General features: G+C 39.5%; 2 protein-coding genes across 2 annotated transcripts in view; one reads left to right on the top strand and one right to left on the bottom strand.

Moving 5' to 3' along the window:
• Positions 1–551: 551 nt before the first annotated feature.
• On the bottom strand, positions 552–6,979 carry LOC307260619 (uncharacterized protein). Its single transcript, XM_080040893.1, has 3 exons — positions 6,726–6,979; positions 4,468–6,204; positions 552–2,424 (listed from the first exon to the last, which is right to left on the bottom strand). The coding sequence occupies exons 1-3, from the start codon at positions 6,863–6,865 to the stop codon at positions 729–731; spliced, it is 3,573 nt and encodes a 1,190-aa protein (XP_079897019.1). The 5' UTR covers positions 6,866–6,979; the 3' UTR covers positions 552–728.
• A 2,732-nt stretch (positions 6,980–9,711) lies between these two features.
• Positions 9,712–15,006, top strand: part of wwc1 (WW and C2 domain containing 1) — a 46,354-nt gene continuing 41,059 nt past the window's right edge. The window contains exon 1 of the mRNA XM_080041378.1: positions 9,712–10,715. Within this exon, the coding sequence (XP_079897504.1) occupies positions 10,597–10,715 (119 nt within the window). The 5' untranslated portion in view covers positions 9,712–10,596. The remainder of the gene's footprint in view (positions 10,716–15,006) is intronic.

Here is a 15,006-nt window from a genome sequence, read left to right as displayed (position 1 = left end):
CATACTAATAGTTGCCTAATAATAGCAAAACACATATATATTCTCGTAAGAAAGACAAAACCTCACTTTTACTTTCGTAAACATTCAGGTTTAGGTTCTTTAACATTTTGGATTGACCGAGAGCACTGTAGTTGTTCAATAATAAAATGAATCCTCAAAAATACAACTTGCCTAAAAATTTTGCACACAGTGTAAATACAAATTATGTTCATGTCTTTATGTTACAAATATAATCACATTTTAGTTTGATATTTCAATCATTCGGCAGAAGCTCAAAAACCAATTAGAGAAATACATTTTTACATACACGACTATTTCATTCATTTTCTAGTTTATTATATATGTACAGTATTTATAACAACAAAAATAAACTTTAAGTAGCTCAAAAAATATTTTTTATCAAACATTTTGTGTATGGAATATTTATATATATATATATATATATATATATATATATATATATATATATATATATATATATATATATATATATATATAGAGAGAGAGAGAGAGAGAGAGAGAGAGAGAGAGAGAGAGAGAGAGAGTGTAAGAATCACATTTCAACACAGAAGAAGTACATACCGTACAAAGGGAAATTATTCATTTAATCATTTCTGAGAAGCAATCAAAACAACATAAAATCCAAGAAAACCATCACGGTACCATGTGTGATCTCAGTGCAGACACACCTCAACATGTGATGTTCTGCACCCTCTATAAACTCCTGTCTACTCTAGCTCACACAACTCAGCTGTGTCTCCAGGAACATTTGGAAGCCACAATCCTGCATAGAGCGGCTGAGTAAACGTGGTGTATACTCTGTGGAGGAGAGTCATGGTTTCAGAGACGTTGTAGTAGGACAGAGTTCCTGCTCTATGATTCAGGTAAACTCCTATTGTGGAGGACTGAGGGCCTGAGACGGAAGTACAAATATTGTTATGTTTAAATGTGTATCTTCCAGGGCGGCATTCTAATGACCAAGATTTGTCATTATATCCAAATCCACATTCCTCCACGCTCCCTGTTCTGGTTATATCTTTGTATGCAACGGCTATACAAACTCTTCCGCTCCACTTGACCTCCCAGTAACCACGCCCACTCAGACCCTCTTTACTCAGGACTTGCCACCATCTATCAAATCTGTCAGGGTGAGACACACATACTTGATCTACAGCCATTAATGTAACCTTTCTGTTCCTGTCACTCAGTGACACTTGTTTGTTTGCTGTATTTGGATCCAGTGTGATTTGACGAGAATATTTCAGAAATTCAGCCCTGGTTCTGGGCTCTGCTTGAGGCGGTAACACCTCCACTGTAGTCACTGCCAGTGAGATCTTTGTCAACTCTTCATCCAGAACAGCCTGCAGTTTATCTCTGACCTCTGACACCGCCTGTGTTACATCCTCAAAAGAGCACAGATGATGGATATCAAAGCTGGGTAAGTCTTTAGATTCACTCAGACTTGACAAGGCGGGGTAGTTGTTGAGGAAATGGAGGTGATCCTCTGTGTGTGAGAGCTTCTCCAGTTCACTGTCTTTCCTCCGCAGCTCAGTTATCTCCTGCTCCAGCTTCTCCTCAAGCTCTTCAGCTCGAGTCACTTCACTTATCTGCTGGGATCTGATCTGCTGCTTCACTTGAGAACTTTCTTTCTCAATGAGACGGACCAACTCAGTGAAGATCTTCTCACTGTCCCTCACAGCCTGATCTGCAGAGACATTGATGGCCTCCACCCTCCGCTGGAGAACCTTGACGTCCTTCTCTCTGTCCTGGACTCTCTGTTGGATTGTTTGTTGATTCGCCCTGAGCTCCGTCTGCCTCTCAGCCCTTTCTGCTGCAGCAGAAACTGTGTCATGGCCTTTGTGATCATCCATGGAGCAGAGATAACAGATACTCTGCTGATCAGTGCGACAGAAGATCTTCATTACCTCGTCATGACGAGAGCAGATGTTCTCCTGAAGCTTCAAAGTGGCGTCAACCAGCTTGTGTTTCTTTAATGGAGCTATACTGTAGTGAGGCTGGAGGTGTTGTTCACAGTAAGAGACCATACACACCAGACAGGACTTGAAGGCTTTCAGCTTCCTCCCAGGGCAGAAATCACAGGCCACATCTCCAGGTCCAGCATAGGAATGATCTGGTGAGGCAGATTGAAGTTCTACTTTCTTCAGTTCTTCCACTAACTCTGCTAACATGGTACTTTTCATCAGAACAGGCCTCTGTGAGTAGCTGTGCCTGCACTGAGGGCAGCTGCATGTTTCCTTCTCATTCTCTTTGTCCCAGCAGTCTTTAATACAGCTCATGCAGTAGCTGTGTCCACAGGGAATAGTCACCGGATCCTTCAGAAGATCCAGACAGATTGAACAGCTCAGTTTTTCTCGATCCAGCTGAATTACTTGCTGCGCCATTTCTCCTCTGGACGAAAGTGAATGTCAGTTAGTTTCACTCTCTGTTTCCTGATAAACGCTGTGCTCATTCCCCTGTTGTTACTTCACTGATCTGCACGGTAACAGCTCCTCACCCTCTAACCCTCACACAGTGTTTACACACACCCTTAAACTGTCAGATCTGTGAAAGGGGAGGAAACTAAATATACTTAGAGTAGGAGGGGCTGAACAAGGAAATAATGTCTGGGTGCATGGGGTTATAAACTGCTTATGAAGTTGTACTTTGTTTCAGGAAGAGGAGTGGTTTCACAGTTGCAGTTTGACTTCAGCTCTGAGTTATAGGCTAGTCTACTTTTCAGAGAAGTACAGAATTCAAATTGAATATAAGGAACAGTCCCAGTGAAATATACCGCTATCACTTCTACCACTTCTGCTACTTTCACTGGTTATAATAGTAAAAATTACATTTATTTATTGCACCTTTCATAAAAATAATATATTTGCAGCTTTACTGGTTTGCCTTATTGTTTTCTTTTTGAAAAAATAAGCAGCAGAGAACTTGTCTAAGAGGTCAAGCAGTGACAAATCTTTGCATCAAGTCATCCAAATTGTTAGGACAAGTTCACGTTTATAGAGAGATGAGATGGTTCTAAAATGAAATGTACCAACGGTGGAATTTTCTAACTTTTATACATTCCACTTTTATAAAACGTTATCCTTAACGTTCCGACAGGACTTGAAGGCATCAGAAGCAGGTCTGGCCGGTGAGTGTGAGACGCCATAGAGACACATCTGGATTTTAATTATGCGAGCTGAAACACGTGAGATGGATCAGTTCTTCTGTCAGACAGACAGACAGAACAGTTTTGATCCGTCGAAAAACAGCGATTATGATGATTTGTACAAAACACAGTCTGAGTCTCGCTCATAGATAGTATATCCACGAGATGAGGTGAATCGCTCCCTCTACAGTCAAGTCTTTGTTAGTTTTCTTTTCTTGTTTAATTGTCATTGAGCACAACATCTGTGTGTTCTAGCTCCTAAAAAACTCTTTCTGAAAAAAGTCGACCTTGTCTTCATCGGGTCTTTTTTCCCTCTCCTAATTTAGTTTTATCCTGTGTCAATTACATTTCAGAAAATGTTACCTCACACTTTTAGTGTTTTTGAGGCGACATGAAGAAGCCCACTTATTCCTAAAGTGTATGTGATTGGTGAAGTCTGAAGCTTTGTATTCATCCCATTTTAGTCCTGCATGATTGTTGTGGAACGTTCAAACGTGTAATAAATCTGTAAGTAAAACATTCTGCTAAAATATCGTCTTGAAACATTTTCCTTTTGCAAAAGAGTCGACTTTTCAAAAACGTTCTAATGTAGTAGGCTATCATCTCAGCCACAAAGTTGAGTTTTATGTTTACCTTCATTTATCTCTCCATGTGTTTGTCTGTTACCAAAATATCACAAAAACTAAAAGGAAGAATAAAGAACATGTGTTAATGTAATTTTAAAGAACACAGGTTTGCCCCTAAAATGATGATAAGTCAACTATTTCTTTCTTTCTTTATTCATTTTCAGAAATTGTGAACATGTGAAAGAATATGACAAGAACCTATTTTTCAGAAGGTCAAATTATTCATTATCCTTACACCAGCAGCAGAGTATGCAGTACAGACAGCAGTATGTAAAGTACAAAAAAACCTGAAATTATACAAATTATGTAGATGAACATACATTTATGTTGCAAATATAATCACATTTTTCTTTTATATTACAATAATTTGGCAGATGCTCAAAAAACTAGATACAACTAGATTGATTCATTTTGTAGTATTACAAATGTATTTATATAACAACAAAAATAAACTTTAAGAAGCAAAAACAAAATTTTTCCATCACACATTTTGCAATTGTAATATTTTAGTAAACATTTTTCCATAACACACACTTCAATCATTTCATGGAATTTCTTGGATGCCATCAAATCAACATAAAAACTAAGAAACTTCACAGTACCACCCACTATGTCTGATCTCAGAGCATACACACCTCAACATGTGATCTTCTGCACCCTCTTTAAACTCCTGTCTACTTGAGCTCACACAACTCAGCATCGGCGTCTGCAAGAGCTTTTGGAAGCCAGAATCCTGCATAGAGCGGCTGAGTGAACGTGGTGTATACTCTGTGGAGGAGAGTCATGGTTTCAGAGACGTCGTAGTAGGACAGAGTTCCTGCTCTATGATTCAGGTAAACTCCTACTGTGGAGGACTGAGGGTCTGAGACGGAAGTACGAATATTGTTATGTGTGAATTTATAACTACTAGGGTAACTACTAGGGTAACTACTAGGGTAGCATTCTAATGACCAAGATTTGTCATTATATCCAAATCCACATTCATTTCTGCTCCCTGTTCTGGTTATATCTTTGTATGCAACGGCTATACCAACTGTTCCTCTCCACTTGACCTCCCAGTAAGAACGCCCACTCAGACCCTCTTTACTCAGGACTTGCTCCGAGTCAATAAATCTGTCAGGGTGAGGCACATATCTTTTAAATACATCCAGCAATGTCACTTTTCTGTTACTGTCACTCAGTGACACTTGTTTGTTTGCTGTATTTGGATCCAGTGTGATTTGACGAGAATATTTCAGAAATTCAGCCCTGGTTCTGGGCTCTGCTTGAGGCGGTAACACCTCCACTGTAGTCACTGCCTGTGAGATCTTTGTCAACTCTTCATCCAGAACAGCCTGCAGTTTATCTCTGACCTCTGACACCGCTACTGTCACATCCTCAAAAGAGCACAGAGGATGGATATCAATGCTGGGTAAGTCTTTAGATTCACTCAGACTTGACAAGGCGGGGTAGTTGTTGAGGAAATAGAGGTGATCCTCTGTGTGTGAGAGCTTCTCCAGTTCACTGTCTTTCCTCCGTAGCTCAGTTATCTCCTGCTCCAGCTTCTCCTCAAGCTCTTCAGCTCGAGTCACTTCACTTATCTGCGGGTATCTGATCCTCTGCTTCACTTTAGAGCTTCTTTCCTCAAGGAGACGGACCAAGTCAGTGAAGATCTCACTGTCCTTAACAGCCTGATCTAGAGAGACATTGATGGCCTCTACCCTCTGCTGGAGAACATTGACGTCCTTCTGTCTGTCCTGGACTCTCTGTTGGATTGTTTGTCGATTCGCCCCGAGCTCCGTCTGCCTCTCAGCCCTTTCTGCTGCAGCAGAAACTGTGTCATGGCCTTTGTGATCATCCATGGAGCAGAGATAACAGATACTCTGCTGATCAGTGCGACAGAAGATCTTCATTACCTCGTCATGACGGGAGCAGATGTTCTCCTGAAGCTTCAAAGTGGCGTCAACCAGCTTGTGTTTCTTTAATGGGGCTACACTGTAGTGAGGCTGGAGGTGTTGTTCACAGTAAGAGACCATACACACCAGACAGGACTTGAAGGCTTTCAGCTTCCTCCCAGGGCAGAAATCACAGGCCACGTCTTCAGGTCCAGCATAGGAATGATCTAGTGAGGCAGCTTGAAGTTCTACTTTTCTCAGTTCTTCCACTAACTCTGCTAAGATGGTACTTTTCATCAGAACAGGCCTCGGTGAGAAGCTGTGCCCGCACTGAGGGCAGCTGCATGTTTCCTTCTCATTCTCTTTGTCCCAGCAGTCTTTAATGCAGCTCATGCAGTAGCTGTGTCCACAGGGAATAGTCACCGGATCCTTCAGAAGATCCAGACAGATTGAACAGCTGAGTTTCTCTCGATCCAGCTGAATCCCTTGCTTCGCTGGTAACCCTGCCTTCCGAGTCGCATACCCTTTCTTTTTTCTACACCTGACGATAAAAAGAATCAAGTTAGGATGCTGTAGGCATACAACTGAGACATACTTTTACTTATTTATTTCCTCATAACATTGCGCCTTGATCTCATGGACGTGTCATTTTCCAACTGAATCCAGTGCGTTAACCGTTTTCAAAACTTCAAATTTGATAAGAAATAAACAAGAAAAAACAAACGACTAGCCTAAGACAGTTTGATTGAGAACGCTCCCTTCATCCCACGTGGTAGTATGATGAAATGGGGAAGTCAGTTTGTAAGTTCGTCAACATGGCTACGGCCTAAATGCCAAGGAAGGACCTGTACAGAAATGCACACACTTTCCAACATGTTTGAACCATGGTTTTAACCTGTCCACATATTTTATAGATAGTCTACAACACTATGGTATTAAGCTATGTTAAAATATACAGCCTTAACGCACACACTTAGTAATGTTTGAACATGTCCATGTATTCAAAGATAGCCTACAACACCATGAAAATATAAAAAATAAGCTATGTTGAAATATACTCACGTGCAGTCGCTTGTATCACTCTCGCTGTCCACAACGGATTCGAGCGGAGCATTTCCATCGTCGTCTGCATAGGTCCATGTGTGGTCCTCCCAATCACTTGTGTGGTCCTCCCAATCACTGACATGCCAATCCGCAGCCATGGTGGAACATCTGAGTTAATGTTGTACGAGTGTGTGTGTGTGTGTTTGATTTCTTGCAATGTTTTCCCTCTCGGCACCGCCACCATGTGCGATGGCCTCTCTGTCTTCCGCCACTCTGATTGGCTGGCTGAAGAAAGCTTGATCTATCCCCATGGATCTATCTTGCCTCTTGCTTTTACATCCGTCGCATTCGTTTTGTTTTCAAATGGAATCTCCGTCCCGTCGATGTGACGTCACTTCAGGTGCGCACTGGATTGTGGGTCAGAATTGCCCAAAGAGGATGCTGTTTTCAACCTTTTATATAGCCTACTATCTATGTTTTCAACCATGGTTAACATAATGGTTTATTATACTATCTATGGTTTACACACATCCTTGTGAAAGGGGTGGGAACGACAAATAGGCTACCTAGAGCAGGAGGGGGTTTAACAAGGAAATAACGCTGGATGGAGTTATACACTGCTTATAAAGTTGTAGGCTACTTTGTTTCAATAAAGAGGAGTGGTTTTACAGTCTACTTTTCAGTTAACTACATAATATAAATTGAATATAAGGAACAATCCCAGTGGAATATACCACTATCACTTCTACAACGTCTGCTACTACTATCCCTATTTATAATAATAAAAATTACATTTAGTTATTTCACCTTTCATAAAAATAATGTATTTAGAGCTTTACTGGTTAGTCTTATTATTTTCTTTCGGAAAAATAAAGCAGCAGAGAACTTGTCGAAGAGGTCTAGCAGTGACATCACGTCAACCAAATTGTTAGGACAAGTTCACGTTTACAGAGAGACGTGAGATAGTTTCAAAATGAAATGTACCAACGGTGGCATTTTCTCACTTTTATACTTGCCACTTCTATAAAACATTATAGTTAACAATCGGACAGGACTTGAAGGCATCAGAAGCAGGTCTGGCTGGTGAGTGTGAGATGCCATAGAGACACATCTGGATTTTAATATGCGAGCTGAAACACGTGAGATGGATCAGTTCTTCAGACAGAATACAAATAAACAATGGATCAACAGTTTTTTGAGTTTCATCTATCTATCTATCTATCTATCTATCTATCTATCTATCTATCTATCTATCTATCTATCTATCTATCTATCTATCTATCTATCTATCTATCTATCTATCTATCTATCTATCTATCTATCTATCTATCTATCTATCTATCTATCTATCTATCTATCTATCTATCTATCTATCTATCTATCTATCTATCTATCTATCTATCTATCTATCTATCTATCTATCTATCATATATTTTATTAATTAAATAACAAACATCTTCATTCTCCTACAAACAGACAACACAACATAAATAAGCAGTGGTGGAAGCAACCTGCCCTAAACTAACCCACCAACAAGTTTCTTCCTTAGTGCTAACAGTCCCTCTACATTCACTCTCTCACAGTGCAGACAGAAAACAAAGGTGCTCCAGGTTACATCATTAGTAATATTTACATGAGTCAACACTGGAGTTATAACCATGCAAAGCATTGTACCATGTCTGATAACAACCGGAGCGCAGGGCTGAAATGTCAATCAGTAACATCCAAAAGTTTGTTAAGCAGCAGTTTAGTGGATTATTATTAAAGTGCTTCATTTGACATTGTCACAGTTTGATCTGTGGTGTCTGCAATTTTATTAACATTAAAACTTTCAACTTCCATCCAAACTTTTTTTCTTTCAGCGTCCGTCAAGTTGTTCATTTATTCCATAAGCAGGATCGTTGCGTAATAATACCTCCAGTATGTAATGTATTTTTTCTTTTATATTTGTTTAAACTTAATCAGTGTGTTTTTAAATTGCCGAAACACAGTAAGCCGCTTGCAATAAAATCAGACCAAGTGGAACAGTTCAGTTGCTTCCTTTGCCCTTTAATTATCATCATTATATCATCTTCATAATAAAAGATGTGATTCATTAAGTATTGGGGGGAATGTTTACCAGCAGCCATGCCTCCAAATGTCATTAATAGCAGACCAGAGAGACCTGAGATGAGATGCATCCGTGTGAAACTGACCTGTGTCTTCATCGCCCAGAATAAAGATTGAATCCAGTCAGCAGTTCAAAATATTGTCCTCCAGAGGGCGCTGTGGACTTGAACGTTTGTCAATTCAGAAACCTGTGAAGGATATTTGTAAAACAATACACAATTGTTTAGCATTAGAATAAATACATGAGTAAAACAGCAACAGGCACAAGGAAACAAAAAAATACCAAAACTAATAGGATAATCAATAAAACAATATATTGTAAAATAAGTACCAAACAATCAGAGTAAGTAAAACAAATTTATATTAGGCATCAAATATGTAACAGACAATACAAATAAGTAAACAAATGTTTTGTAAAAAAAAGTTGGCCAACAATTATAGTAGATTAACACATGGAGGTCTATACTAAAATAAGTAACAAACAATTAAGTTACATAAGTAAACACATATATAGTAAAAGTAGGCCAGCAAACAATTAAAGTAAGTAAACCATTTAACTAAAATCAGTGAACCAATAAACAGACCTAATAAATAAGTAGAAAAACAGCTCGCACACAGTTGCTCAAAGATACTCTACAGATTAATATATTATAATCATTTTAATCCAAGAAAATAACCCATTTGAGTAAAAATTTACTGATAATCTGAATGTGTGTGACCGGAAGTCATCCCGTTTTCTGGAAGTATTTAGTAAATATTAGTTTTATTTTGAAACCCCTACCGGAAGCCGTAGTTAACGCGTGTGCCTTGACAGCGGTCCACCGGCCGAAGTGCTCTGTGCTCGGGACTGAGGAAAGACTTTACCGCCGCTGCTGCCGCTTCACTCCCGTCCGTATTTCAAAGAGGATAATTTCACCAAAACAACACACACGTTTCTGGCGGATTTACCGGATTTTAACAGCAGTGGATACAGTCGTTACTTTTACCTCCCAGCGGTGTTTGCGACTGTTGGTTACCCCGCGGCTGGCGGTTAGCATCGGTTACTGCTGCTAAACATGGTGGCCTGTAGGCACAGAGGAGGAACGAGTCCAGTTTGGGGGATTTTAACGCATTTTTAAAACCACTTGGACGGTTATTGCTGTGAAAACACCACTGCGCTGGATAAATAACTGCCATTTCTTTGTTTTAAAGATTTCACGCGGAGGTTTTTGAACTTCTAGACGTGAGGCTGCCTTTCTGTTTACGTTGAAACACAACCAGCACCGTCCGTGTTTTGTGGACCGTGGATAATTAGTAGTTCACTTTATTAAAAAAAAAAGTTGTCCCCCAGGCCTCCTCAAAAGTTTTCCAACCAATATGGAAAAGTTGTAAAACATGTGCTCACACTTGGAAAAACACGTCAAATTACAACAGGGTGTTGTTTTATAGCCGGCGTTTGCATATTACGGATGACTTGACTCCCATAGAAATGAAGTGGTGCATACCATTGGAACTTTTTTATCCTATGAGATAGCTTCTTCTTTTTTTAACAACCCCCCACCAATACCATCCCTGCCTCCTGCCCCCTTTGAGTGTTGCTTCTTTGTTAATCTGTGGATTATTATGGATTATTATTATGGCCTAATCCAAACCGCGCGAGCCCGGGAATTTTGGGAATAAACTGCTGATATTGTCGATGAGAAGGAGGAAGAGGATGCTGATGATGACAGAGAAAAGCGATGGTGTCCCTTCGTTATGATTTTGAGTAGAGAGGAAAAAATTACATGGAGACTCGGCTGACATGCCAAGGAAGGAGTTGCCACTACCTGAGGGTTGGGAGGAAGCCAGAGACTTTGATGGCAAAGTCTACTACATTGACCACATTACCCATTGCACGAGCTGGATCGACCCCAGAGACAGGTATGAGAGAGAGAGAGAGAGAGTGTGTGTGTGTGTGTGTGTGAGAGTGTGAGTGAGAGAGTGAGAGTGACAAAGAGGTTGTAGTAGTAGGCTACTAATGCAGAAGATGGGTGACCTTTGACCTCCTGCAGATAATCAAAACTTTCATAATAATAAAAAAAAAAATCATGCATATTGTAGATAGAAAGATTGCTGTAAGTATTATATGAAATAGTTTCGCATCAACTTTGCAAATGCCCTACAGATACATAGGTCAGGTTGCAATAACACGCATCAAATCACAAATCAGGGATAAAATATGTTTATTTATTTATGTCCCAAGTTTGTCTTCATACCACACACATTTCCAATGTATTCACGTCAATCCTAATCTTATCAAAGAATAAAAACGTGTCTGCTGCATATAGACCCAATCCCCCCTAAAGAAAAAATACTTTTTTTAAACTGTTTCTGGAATATCTTTTGTTATGTTTAACTTTGTGTATCACTGAATGCACAAAAGGACACCTGTTGTCAGTTCCTCATTGCAAATAAGCAGCTATTCCATATTCCAATCAGCAGAAAATACATGAACAAGTAGGAATCACACCAAACGACTTTAAGAGTGAGCAGAGACTGAGAGACTCTTGAGTTGTACTGCACATTAATATGGCCCATTTTTTTCCAACAAGAAGATTCGGTTCATTCATATCATATTTCACAACAAATTTTTATTTTATTTATTTATTTAACTTTTATTTATCCTCGAGAGACCAATTGAGGGGTGACCCTCATTTACAATGACGTCGAGATCAAACAAATTCAAAGGAAAAACAATAATACATAAACAATATTCAATGCAAATACATCAAATACACAACAAATAGCTACACCAGCTCACATCAGATCAGAGCCGATGGAACTAGAGAGACTAGAGATTTTGCTTAAAATAGTGACTGGAAATAAGGATGTATAGGTTATCACACAGTAGTTGCTGTAAGTAGGCCACAATTACAAGTTGGTCTAGTATGCATGACATACATTACAACCCCATCTATCCTCAGCACACTGGCTCAGATAAGGAAAACAAACAAACAAGCATTAACACCATGATGGCAACTGTGCTGAAGCATAACCACTTTTACACCATAGACCCACACACGCCTTTTCTCAGGACACAGCACTGAAACTAGCATGACTGTTACTAAACCCCCATGACGACTTGTCAGCACGTCCCTGTGTCAGGCTGTTTGATGTACGACTGGGACACACATGTCATATATTACATATTATGCTTATTTTAAGGTAAAAAAAAAAATTATAATTTGGGTTGGTATCTATCTGACGGTCCCATGTAACAGTAATTTTCTTCTGAGGATATTGTGAATTTCAGTCTCTCTTTTGTTTCAATCTTTTAAATGATCTGTAGTATAAGTGTACTTATAATCTTTTTTGCTATTTGTGCTGAAAGAAATGACTCAAATGAGATGAAATATTAATGAGAGCAGCTCAAACAGAGAACCCGTTTTTTTACGAACGGAATTTGTTATTTTTATTTTCGTAATTAGAAATCCGACCTTGAAGCTGGTCCACATCCTTGAGTGTCAAGAGGATAGTAAAGGAGGGATGATAAACAAGGTGTTCTTTCTCTACAGAGCGCTCTGTTCTTCACTGGTGTCTCGTTAGGGGAGTCAGGGAATACACACAGCTAGGGCAGCACTTCCTCATTCCTCTTCCAACCTTTACATAAAGAACATGGTAGACCTCATTAGGAACACTCGTTTACTGTTATCAACGTACAGTATAATGCAGCTGTGAGAAACATTTACAAAACTGCTCTCTCTTTGCTTTGTTACAAAAAGTGATTTTGACTCACTCAAAAACAGTTATTGGTTGTACTGAAAAAGTGATGGGTTTATATAAATACAATGAAAAAAGAAATACGGTGGAGGAATTAAGGCAAATGTTCCACTAAATTGTTCCAAATATATTTGAAATGACAGAATACTTAATTTTAGTTTGTTAAAGCAGGACCAATATGTTCCAGGCCAGAAAAACTGATTTACCATGAAAAACATTCCTGAGTGTATTATTTTCTTCTCTCTGGGAAGAACATCCTGTTCATTGACATTCCTGTAATGAATCAGGTCTGGAGGTGTGAATTGCCTTATTTTCCACCTCTTCTCTCTTATAGAAATCCATCAGTAATAGGCTTATAGACAGAGTCTCGCTTGTACAAAACCACAGGGCAGATTTAAACAGGGACTGGTTTTTCATCTTTACCAGTTACTTAAGAGACCCCACGGACTTTGACACCAAATCCCCTTTAATGGCTTATGTCTGGATTTCTGGAGGCTTAGTGCTTGTTTTCGTTTGAAAGAACAAATAATTTTTTCTTTAGTTTCTTTTCTTTTAATATTTTACTTGTTTTATGAATGTAGTTGATGCTGTTATCCAAAGAGACAATGAATTAAAGATGGAGTCAGTGATTGTGGAGAAAACTTGTTGTCTAAATGAATTTGATGACAGCTACCAACGGGCGAACAAACAAAGTGTGTGTGAATGTACAAGACGGGCGCTACCGACGGGCGAACGGGACGTGCGATAATGACGAAGAGAAAACACTCCACCGTGAGGAGATATTCACTGATTTTGACAAAGTGATTTTTGACAGCAAGCGTTGTAGCTGGCTCCACAATTAACTGTACAATACGCTTCAGACATTCATCACAACTTCAAGCGAACGGCCTATATGGAACATGCCAAAGTGTTGCCATTATCCTCATGCAATATAATATTCTGACCTAAGTATTTTCTTTTGAAGTTTGGGTCTATCTAAAAAACAAAAAAACAAAACAGCCCAAGACTTTGTGTTTATCTAAAGAAGAAAAAGATTCCCAGTAGTGCAAATTCCTCATTAGATAAGGATGTTGTCATGATACAAGGATGTGAATTCTTTATTCGTCCCACCCTGTTACAATGTGGGGCACTGTCAATATTGAGGTTTGGTTATGATGATATTACACGACAATTGACATTTATAATAATCTCTGTATTTTCTTAAAATAACTCACTTAATTGTGCAGTCAAAAAAATTGTGCACTTATCCTTTAAAAGATAATTTTGTTGTTGATGTATTTTCTTTCAGGATTTGCTGCTATAATCTTTAATAGATGCATTATGCTTGTCTGGGTGATGCTGTAATAACGTTCAGGACGGCTTTCTGGTAGAGCCACTGTGATAAAATATATTGATGACTCACTGAGAACTGAGATAAGTTGCTCAGTGTCATCAATCAGTCCAGTTGTCACACCTGCAGTGTCTTTGACTGCTGCTTCCAGTTTAGGGCCCTTGTGTTTTGGATGGCAGCGACTCTGTGTTTTGTTTTAGTTCACCAGGTTCGGTTCCCTTTCACACCTATCGTTTCCTCTGGTCCAAATCAGTTGATGAGTTGATTTAGTGAACACAATTGCAGCGGCATAACTCACTGTGGAACGTTCTTTTCACTCATTGGTCAGATGTGTCTGGGGCGGGAGCAATGCCATAGTTCCTAAACTGCTCCACGTTTGTTCAGAAGTTCCATAGGGGAAATTTACAGAGAAACTACAAGAAGTAGATCTTCCTCCTCATACCATAAAGCATGGCGTCGCTGGCTATGGGAGCTTGTTCAGTCCAGAAATATCGCTTCCTGCAGTTGGGTCAGACTCTGTCATTTTTTTAGGCCTCTTTTTCAATAAGGTCTTGGTACGTCTGTTTTGTCCGCTTTTAGTGCACACCCGAGTATGATTATTTCTGTGTTCTCACTTCTCACCTGCCCAAACAAACCACAGCAAAGGTGGAAAGAACACAAGTTTGTTTCAATCGAACCAAACACAGCAAGTGTGAAAGCGCCCTTAATGTAGAACGTGATAACAACAAGTGTACAAAGTGAAATGAATGCAAATACTGTATTGGAAATAACAGTAGGCATTGAGTTAGACACTCCTCTGGTTGCTTTACACCTAGACACTTGAAGGCATCGAAAACCTTCACAAACAAAGTCCTTTTAAAGACACGCACACACACACATTCCTGAAACACACGACGTGAAGGACCGAGCAGCGCGCGCAGACTGGCCAACCAAAAGCCTGATTCATCTGAAATCCCTTTCACCGCTTGCCAAGGTGCATGGGGTCAAAGTGCAGCGTGAGGCCCTGCAAAATGTTAACTACAATCGGAAAAGAGGCTGTCTCACACACAGCTGCACTCTAGTATTTCCTAATACATAACCAATCATGATGCTACAATACAAACATAGAAATATTCTTGGAAA

This window comes from Ammodytes marinus (assembly GCF_949987685.1).
Source record: "Ammodytes marinus genome assembly, chromosome: 14".
Lineage (NCBI taxonomy): Eukaryota > Metazoa > Chordata > Actinopteri > Uranoscopiformes > Ammodytidae > Ammodytes > Ammodytes marinus.
This window is presented reverse-complemented; position numbering and strand designations above follow the sequence as displayed.

What these genes read in the sequence shown, in the direction of transcription:
- LOC307260619 (XM_080040893.1), bottom strand. Translation starts at nt 6,865, where the DNA reads ATGGCTGCGGATTGGCATGTCAGTGATTGGGAGGACCACACAAGTGAT. An exon ending in AGTGATACAAGCGACTGCAC is followed by an intron (nt 6,205 to 6,725) that starts GTGAGTATATTT and finishes TTTTATCGTCAG; the next exon opens with GTGTAGAAAAAAGAAAGGGT. An exon ending in GCTGAGTTGTGTGAGCTCAA is followed by an intron (nt 2,425 to 4,467) that starts GTAGACAGGAGT and finishes AACTAACTGACA; the next exon opens with TTCACTTTCGTCCAGAGGAG.